This window comes from Coloeus monedula (genome assembly GCF_965178545.1).
Source record: "Coloeus monedula genome assembly, chromosome: 11".
Classification (NCBI taxonomy): domain Eukaryota; kingdom Metazoa; phylum Chordata; class Aves; order Passeriformes; family Corvidae; genus Coloeus; species Coloeus monedula.
In genome coordinates this window covers 4,950,895-4,960,900 of record NC_138791.1, presented here as the reverse complement: position 1 = coordinate 4,960,900, position 10,006 = coordinate 4,950,895, and the positions used below count along the sequence as shown (strand labels likewise).

Here is a 10,006-nt window from a genome sequence, read left to right as displayed (position 1 = left end):
CAGAAAAAATGTCTATGTGTCAGTTCATCTAAGTTATGAAATGCTACTGAGCTCTTAGGAGCACCCTGGAGCTTCTGAGTCTTTTCAGACTGGTAAGCCTGCTGCAATAGCAGCAGAAAGCTGTAATACTTCGTAGAGACTCAAAAAAATAGTGCTGCCTTTGTTCTGCTCCTAAAGAACAGCTCTTGCTTATTGTTATAACTCAACTAGTGCCAGCATGACTTGAATGCCATTTGAGCCTGCAGCAGATTGAGGCTAGAAGGGGCAGAACACAGCTGGCATTTCCAAACAGCCAGGGCTGGCCTGGTTTACCAACCCCAGTCCAAGGGGACCAAGCAGTGCCCTGCAAGGTGCTGCAGGGAGAGCAGGAAACGGGGCTTTTCCCCTTCACATACCCTACAGAGTCAGTTCTGCTTTGCTATTTCTCACCAGACAGTGATTCTGCTTTCCAAGGTGAGTGCTGGGCCCTTTCTAGGTGAGAAGTAACAAAGGTGGGTGCCAGCAGCAGTGGGTGTTTGCACAGCCAGAAGCTGTAATGAATTACACGTTGTAGTTACTGTTCCTTGGGGGAATGCTGGCTCCCTGCCCCCACCTGCTTGGTCCTGGAGTAACAAGTGCCAAACCTGCTCAAGAGGCTTTGCACAGCAACTCCTTCAGCTGGCATCTGACTGATGGACCAGGAGCATCTCCTGCTGCCACAGCTGTGCCCGACTGCACCCATGACACAGGAGCACAGACCCCTTTGCTCTGCAGAGCAGCTACTCCACTGTCCTGTTCAGCCACTGCCCAGGGCCCTGCCCTGCACCACTGTTACCTTCTGACAGCACAGGCACAAAAGCTCCACAGCCTGGTGAGTGCTCCACCTCCTCTGCTGAACTGCTGCACGCCAGGGCCACCTGTGGGCACCAAACGTCTGCGTTCACTTGCCCATCGGCTCTGGGTCATCCTGAGCCTACAGGAAGTTTCAGCAATTAAAGGATTTTCTTCCTTCTTCCTCCATTATTGAATCACAGTTATTTGCAGAGTAAAGCAGCCACAGGGTGAATTAATTTAATCCTTACACTGATGTCTAAGCTCCCTAAGCCCCGCTTGTGGAAGCTGTGGAACCCTGCTGAGGCTTGGGAACACTCACCTGCCACTTCAGCCACTGGAAATGGACACAGAAAGAAACATAGATCAGTGCACGTGGTAGCATTTGATCTTTATTACTTGGATCAAAGGTCAAATGATTACATTTGTCTGAAAGATCACAATGAAGGCCAATGATGTAAGAAAGGACAGTTTAATCCCATTCAAGACTGCATCGGAGCCAGGCACACACAGAACAGAGGCAGTAAAACGGTACAAACACAGAAGGTCAGGACAAGGGTTTCCCCTCTCCTGTCAGTGACTATTCTGTCAGGAGTGGGGAGGACACACTTTTATAAAGTGACAATAATCTGCAATTCTTAACTGTGCCTTCCAGTTAACTGTGCAGTTACAGTTACACCCTGGGAGAACCCATCACTCCTAATCTACATTCACCTCAAATCTACATTCATCATTACACCTGCTCTCTCCAGCCAGGGTCAGATGCAGTCACTGATTTAGTGCCTTCCTACCATAGAGCCAACAACTTCATTTTTTTTTTCTCTTCAAGTATCAGCACAATAGTTTATTTACACTTGTATACAACTCTTTTACTGAACACCCATTGTAGTAAAACACTCATCACAGTATATTTGAAAGCAGGCTATAAAAATACCTACTGTACATAGAACATGTAGCCTGGAGGATGTTACAGCACCTCTGACAGGTCAGAGAGGTAAAACAAAGGGAGAGAGGAGACACCTCAAGCCGTGCTCGCCAGCAAAGAGAAGCAGCCCCTGGGCTCAGCTCTCAGTGGGGAAACATTTTTCCCACATTTCTTCAGCTGTAAAATCCCACTTTTCTAATGCAGCCTCCTGGGATTTTTACAGCTAAAGCCTGACATTCTCAGTGTAAAAACTGTTTAACCACCACTCGGGTCCCGGGAGAGGAGCGAGGGCTGCCTGGGGCACAGCCCAGCTTTCCCACGCCAAAGTGGGAGGGGAAATTACTCCTTCAGTTGTGCCACAAAGGTGGCCTTGTTAATGACACATCAATAAATTCACTCCTCTGCGCAGTGCCAGGCAGGCTCTCTCCTCACCCCACAACTACGGGCACAGCTGAATTAATAAAGGTCTGAAATGGCATTACCATCACACACACACACAAAGCTTTAGACAGCAGCGCTTGAAGCAAGTGTTTCTGGTCATTCTGCACCTACACATTCTTCTTCTGAAACAGAACCCAGAAATGCACTATGGCTTACTTCCAGAGCTGAATATATTGCTGAATTTAGCTTATTAAAAAAAAAGAATCACAACAGCAGCACATTATTTTATAAACCCTGCACAAACAAAAGACAATTTAGCCCTTGCCTGCAAAACTATGTTACCAGGGCCTGGTATTTCAGACAGGAATTCAGGAAAGAAAACCAAAACAACAAAACAACCCCAACAACTCACATAGTAAAAGCTCAATTAATTGGAGAGAATCCTTAGAAAAAACACAGTCCAACTACCAAAGAATAGTTCTCCTCATTTAGAGCTAGAGCCAGCAGCAGTGCTGACAGCTCACTTCAGTTGTCTGGTAATGCACATACAAAATACACTTTGATTTACTACAGCTAAAAGGTTGGGACCTCAACAGACACAGAAAATTCCATTTCTAGCACTGGAGTTTCACTAGGCATAAAAGAGCAACAAAGAATTGGGATGATGGAAGGTGCTTAAAAACAATACAAAAAACCCCAAGGCAGGTGTGCCATGTTAAAAATTATTTCAGAATTTACCTGGTGTTTTTGTTGCATGAGAATGGTTAAACTCACCTAACCTTTCTGTACTGTTTCCTGATGTACGTATTAAATGTGGCTATAAAAGAGAAACATATACTTTTATGTTGAAATTCATTCCAAAAATTCCCTAAAAATATAATGACAACACTAACAAGACAAGCAGCTTTTCCAGCCCTTCACAAGCTGAATCCTTTTCCTCTCCCTTCCAGACTCAGAAAAGCTGCTCATCCCCTCCCCTAACTGCAGCAGAAAGGACATGTCTCTCTCCATCTCTCTCTTGATTCATTCCCCAGCTGTCACTCACACTCATGTCCCCCACTGCCCTCCAAAATACACCTGGTCTCTGGGAAGTGTTAAAATCTTGCTAAAACAGCAGAATCTTCCAGGTAGCAAATCCAGCTTTAATGCTTTGATTTTCCAAAAGGAACATCTCCTTCGGCACTTTCAGAAAAATTTTAAGTTGCGCTTGGCAAAGCAAAGTTCAATTTAAAACACAGGATAATTATCAGAGCTGATGGGCTTCCCCACTTAAAGCAGCTTTGCAACATGAAGCCTCCAATGCTCAAAATGTAGAATTCTGCCCATGTTAAATATGCCATCAAAAAAACTCCATGTAATTCTAGGCAATCATTCACAGTAAAAATAAGAGAACTCTTAGAAAAAAAAACCACTTACAAAAGAAAATAAAACCTAGTTAAAACCTGCCAGTAAAATCAACACGGGCAATTAACCACCTTGCATTATCCACAGATGAACAGTAAAAACCCATTGAAACTGCACAAATTTACATAGGAAAAGTCTAAAACCAACTCTACTCTGCTTCCCACGATCTTTTTACTGATACCTTTCAGCACCAGGAGTTATCCACGAGCACAGGTGTTCTCCAAAGCAGCGGAATCACATTCGAAATGTCTCGAAGGGGGAAGGGGAGACGCATTCATCCCGACCCGCTCCGACACCGCCGGGCCCTGAGCTGCTGGAGGAAGGGCTGCTGCCCCGGGAGCTGCAGCTATAGGTGGGTGGGGACTGTCCTCAAAGCTTCTTCTCTCGACCGATTCACACCTACATTCTGCAAAGTTAAAGACACCAGAAAGTTAAATTGTAAAGCAAAGGTCTCATAGGCAGCCGCGGGTTTTGCTCAGCACGCAGCTGTCACATGACACAAAAGGTGAGTAAATTTTAACGCTTATTTCCTCAAAATGCTCTGTAAAACGCAAGGAAAGGTTCCAGCCCTGAGCAGAAGTCAAAACCAGGCTTGGATCTCATCCTGGTGTCAGGAGCCTTACAGAGCCCCTGAATTACTGGATCTCTGGTGCCACTGAAAAGCATCCCTCAGACCTGTGTCACACCAGGTCTGGCAGGACAATCAGCCCCTGTACACCATATGCAGGTCACAATGTTACAGCTTATAAAACCTTTTTTTCCTTTAACCACTGCTTTCACCACAATTTTCTAATCCACTGTCTCTCCCGGTCTTTATGCACGTAGTGTAAGGAAAAACAGAACCCTGCAAAGGTCATAAACCACACAGGAATCAATAAAATCTTGAGGGAGGGAAGCCCACCTCTCCTTGTTCCAGGCACACTCCAGGAAATGACTCTTTAACACCAACAGCCATAAAGCCAGACCTGATCCTATCTGTGAGCAGCCAAGTCACTGGAAGAACTCTGAGTAACTCCCTGAAGAGCTGGTAACATGAAATTTAAAATGCACTTTGGGATACACAGGCATGTGGCAGATGTCACACTGACATCAGGGAATGCTCCAGTGGTTTTATAATCACATTTATTAGAGTTTACATTCAAAACAAGTCTCTCCAGTCCAACTCTGGGGAGAGGAGGTCCCCACAAGCACACAGTGAGGGGCCCTCTCAGCACATGCAGACACACAACTCCATCAGTCAAAACTCAACAGCTCAAAAAGCAGTTCAATGCCCTCCCCAACGCTGCTTTCTAGATTTTTCAGCCATTTCTTATGAAAGCAGGATATAAGCAGCACCAGATTCTCTTTGGAGGTTGAATTCTGCCAACATTGCTCTGCCCTTACCAGTTCTCCTACATCCACATCAGCCCTTTCCTTTGTCATCAGCCTTCAAGCCCTTGGGTAAATCCCCACTTTCCACCATAAACACCATGCCAAGGTTTCTGGGAACACACACAGCAAATGCTGCTGGACAGAGTTGTCCAAGTACTGGAATCTCTGCACCCGCCAGCACATGGCCTGACCCACTCACATCTCTTTGAAGGAAAGCAAAGCAACAATCCTATTTGAAAAAGAAGTTTCTACAAGAAGCATCTCTTCAGCAGCAAGGGGAAAGCATCACAAAGCATCAGTATCTGCTAATAACATGAGGAGTTGGCAAAACAAGTCATATTCTGCATGGTTATAGGGGAAAAAAAACCAAAAAACAACAAACCAACAGAACATGCTGGCATTTGGTGTGTTTGTTTGTGTTTTTCTTAGCAACTGATGCAACATACCCAGAAATTCCCTGGGACTGCAGAGCAGTCTCCACAGGCACTCCCAGAATACTGGCTGAAATCTTTTAAGCTGAACATCTGATGTTGATTCAAAGAAAATTAAATGGAGCATGAAATGGAGCATCAAAATGCAGGAATCCAGAGGTACTGGAAATTAGTCTGCAAGCAGCAAGAACTAGACGGCTCAAACATGAAGCTAAAAGGAAATGAGGTGATTAAGGCAAGGCAGAAGATACAGCTTATTTCAGTCAATGAGAGGTATCAGATAAAAGCAGCATTCTAACAACTAAGATAGACCCATAGGGAATATTGATAAGCAGGCAAGAAAGCTGAAAGCAGAAAAAGCTGGAATTTGAGTAAACACAAACAGGCTGTGGAAGCAAAGTGTGCTGAGCTGTCACCCTGAAGGAAGAAAACTGGGATAAACCCTGATAAACACCCCCAGGGCCTTATTAAACACAACAGCCAGCAGTGAGACCAGATGAACAGAGGCTTAGAAAGGGACCAATATCCTCATTAACAGTAAGTGGATTCCTACTCACAGGAATCCTATTAGATGAGATGAGGGCAGCTGGGATTGTACCCACTTCCAGACAGCCATGGGCACTGTGAGAGAAAAGCCATACAACATGGACAGTGCTGCTGCTTAGAAAGGTGACTGAGGTTTCAGCCTTACTTTTGGGACCAAAAGGTGTCCCTGTAACTGCTTGGCACCAAAGCACACCTGCACAAACCATCCTGGGAACAGGTACACACCAGCAGCACACGGCCTGGGAAACGCAGGAGGAGGAATAAAACCACACATCTTTCCTAAATGCTGTTTGTACCAAGCCATGCACCCTCTTCCTTGGCCAGCCCCAGCAGGAGCTTGCTGCTTCCAGAGCCTGCTCCCCAAGGCAGGAGCAGTCTGACTGCTTTGCACTAGAGTCCATCTCACCCAGTCTTTCCTGGAAAGACTCAAAGTATACAGATTAACTCAAATACCCTCCTATACCTCTGTTGCTGTTCTCCTCATTATGGTCTGCCCTTTGCACACTTTTTTTCTCCTACAGCCCAGCAAAGTGCTGTGGGTCTCCAACAGGACAGGCCCCATTTTCAGTTTTACTTTGACTCAGCTACATGTGATCTTCACAGCAGAACAGGAAGATCTTGCAGAAAGGCTCTTGCAGGCAAAAGGAGGAACCTCTGGAAACAAGAAGCAGCACAGGCATAAACAGAGAAATAAACAGCACAACATAAACATCCAGCCCTCTTAGCAGTCAGCTGCCCCTTGGCAAACTGTGCCATGAACCGCTGCTGGAGCTTCACATCCAGCATCAGGCCTTTCTTCTACTGACAAAGCAAGGGCTGCTGACCAATCCTGCTGTAAGAGGAGACCCCTTAGAGCATTCTGCTTTTAAATATCCACTTCACTCTGTTGCACACAGCAGCACAGTGAGTGCTGTGCTCAGCAGAAAACAACATGCAGACACAGCCCCAGGAAATCTGGCTGGCAGCAGCTGGCAGGAGTGGAGGGTCCTGGGTGCTCCTGCTGCTTCCCTTCCCTCTGCAACCTCCACGAGCCACAGAGCAGGCAAACTCTGCTTTCCTCTCTGGCCAAGTTCCTGCCCCTGTCATCCTCCTCCATTTTCTCTGACAGCCCAAGCCATCCTTTTTCAAGCAGCAAAATGAAGTTTTTCCACAGCAAATGCCTGCACAGATTTTGGCTCCACCAGAAATGCAATGCATTTAATTTCATCTGGATGGTATTTCCTTAGCTGTGGCCTGTGGAGGTGACAGCACTCCCAGCTGTCTCCATGTGGCTCCTCCGTACCTGACTATGGCCAAGCATCCCTGTGATCCCTCAGGAATGTCACCTCAGCTGTCAGGTAAGAAAATCCAGACTCATTGTGTGCAAGGCGGTAGAGCAGGCAAAACTTAGGCCCAGACCCCAGAGCAATTAAACACAGAAAAGTGACCAAACACTCCCACATCACAGTCATGTCAACAACAGGAAAATGATCCAGGTTGTGCCAATCTTAGCCCATTCTGGGACAGTGGTTTAACTAAATACCAAGCACCACAGCAGGAGGCTCACTGGCCAGGAGGTTGTCTGGGTATGGCAGACATTCCCAGTCACTATAAACTTCTGAAAACTTCAGTACAGTTTTTTTTTTTAGAAGTGCAGATATAGAACTTGTTTTTTACTCCAAAATCTTCGTTTGGGAAAAACATACCACCTGAGAAACCTACGAGATAAAAGCTTTCCACAACCTACAGTCCCGCTTGCTTTCACGACTAAAAGACCCCCTCAGAAAACAGTTCCAAGGCTCAGTGTTTTTCTGCCTTTCCCTGCCTAAATGCTACCTGCTCCATGGCACAGGTGCTTTCCACAGCCTCATGTTGCCCATGGAACACCATGAGAAAGACACCAAGGCACCACATCCCCCAGAGCCTGTGCTCTCCTCCCTCCTGCAAGAGGCTTTCCTGTCAAGCAGTTTGGGATTCATGCCCTGCTGGTTTGAGATCCCGCATCTACTGGAGCCATCACCCAGCTACAAAATCCTCTGGTTAACTCTGCTTCCCTGTTCTGGAATGGTCAGCACTGCTTCTTGGAGCCCACATAAAATCCAGGCACACAGCAGCTGGGGCAGAGCTGTATGTGTTCCATCGCCCACACCCATACAAAGCAGGGAAGAGGGAATTTAAAATCACTTCTGCCCACAGGCAAACCCTAAAGCTTGGTTAATGCAGAACAGCTGTTAACAAAAGTTGTTTACTAAAAACATCTATACACATTCCTGGTCTTTGAATAATTGTCCTGGAACTAAGTGAAAACTCGCTACCCTGCTCCAACAGCACATCATTAATTAGCACATGTAGAGCACTAGTGCTGTGGATCAGTGGGATTAGGGATTTACAGTAATTATGGGTTATTATTTTACACTACACGACAGACCAATCACTCCCAAAGGCCCTGAAACAGATAATACTGGTGCTCTGCTGGGCAAAACAAATTTTGACTTTCTTATCTCACACGGGATGTTGTGTTTCATGGCTTTCATAAACACACTGCAACTAACACTAAATGATTGCTGGCTGTTACAATAAAACTTAATGCTGCAGGATATTTAAATTACAGCAATTTACAAAACCAGCATTCCAGTGAGAGCCGACCAGGGTTTGATAACTCATCCACAGTAAGTTAGCCAGTGCAACAGTTTTATTGTGATTTGATAAATTTTTTCAAAGTCACACGCTGTACAAACATTTGATTTGGGTTATGGGTTTGGTTTGGGTGGGGCTTTTTTATTTCAAAGTGATTGGAATGATTAGTTTTTCAATTTATTTTGAAGTAGCAGGACGAGAACAGCACCCCAAGTTCAATAGTTGGTCAGCACACAGGATTCATTGATGAGCAGGGGCAGTTACAAGTGCATCCTCAGGAGGTCTGGAAATGTCTACATTCTGTACAATAATAAAAATATAGAGAATATTTATCATGCAGCAGTAAGACCAACAAAAACCACCAATCAGATCCCTTCATAAGTACACAGCTGGGTTGATTGAGAAGCAGAGATGTTTTTAGCCCCCACACCCCAAGAGCAGGTCACTGTCCCAGAACAAGACAGCAGGAAAATGTATTTACAGTGATCACTGCTCCCTTGCTGACAGCACTACCCAAAGCTCAAGTCAGTCACATTTAAGAGGAAGTCTTTTACAGGCCCAAGCAGGAATCCACCTAATCATGTGCTTCAGCACAAACACATCTATTCACTGAGCTACTTTCAGTCTTTTGCTGAAATGCCACATGCTTCTGTGCCATTTTTAACACGTTTATGTTACAGGCAACATACCACCTCTAACAAAATAAAAAATATGCTCTCAGACACCTTAACCATTCAAGGCTGATCACACCAACTACATCTCCCCTCCTTTTGCAGAGGCTGCAGAAAAACAATGAATAATTGAATGATGCATTGAATGTCAAAACCAAATGAAACCAAGATCCCAGTGCAGCCAAACACATCAGGAATCACATCTGCTATGTCACCACTTCCTGCAAGTCCCAAAGCCTGTGCAATTAATATTCTCCTTTCTACCAAAAGAGCAGACCATGATAAACTGTTCTGAAGTTTCTTACAAGATCCGTTTTAGGCCAAATCATTGCCAATTCTTCAAACTTCACACTGATGGATTTTATTAGTCTTAACTTGCTCCTCACTGTGGTAAGCCAGCTCACCTTGCACTAATATTCTCCCTCCCCATATCCCCTCAACAAATAAAAAAAGAGATCTGGCTATGAGTAATGCCCTCTCTGTAATTCACCAACCAAGCCAGATGTGCAAAGCAGACATTTCACCCCAGCACTTGTTTTCTGGCCCTAAGAAGGGACCCAACAACAGCTAAAGCAACTCCCCTGAATTATTTTCTGTAAAAGACTATAGACTCCTTCATTGGAAAAGGTCAGAACTTCAGCCACTACAATGCTGACAAACACAAGGCTCCAATCTGCTCCAGACAAATCACCATGGTACTCTGAGGTTCACACATACCACAAACAAACACTCCAGAGCTTTGGCTGCTTTCTGCCATGTGAAAATAGATGTTTTCAGCTGAGCCCAAAAGGAGGGCACTGTTCTGGAGCACAGACTACAAGTGACTGGTGGGTCACAGAACAGCACACTGG

At 45.3% G+C, this 10,006-nt stretch overlaps 1 protein-coding gene across 5 annotated transcripts in view; it reads right to left on the bottom strand.

Moving 5' to 3' along the window:
- Positions 1 to 1,182: 1,182 nt before the first annotated feature.
- LOC309577059 (6-phosphofructo-2-kinase/fructose-2,6-bisphosphatase 4) overlaps positions 1,183 to 10,006 on the bottom strand; it is a 50,992-nt gene continuing 42,168 nt past the window's right edge. For 4 of the 5 annotated variants that reach the window (XM_082288758.1, XM_082288759.1, XM_082288757.1 and 1 more), the window contains exon 14: positions 1,183 to 3,926. In XM_082288758.1, coding sequence (XP_082144884.1) covers positions 3,867 to 3,926 — 60 coding nt within the window. In that variant the 3' untranslated portion in view covers positions 1,183 to 3,866. The remainder of the gene's footprint in view (positions 3,927 to 10,006) is intronic. The other variant, XR_014226736.1, reaches the window with a different exon arrangement.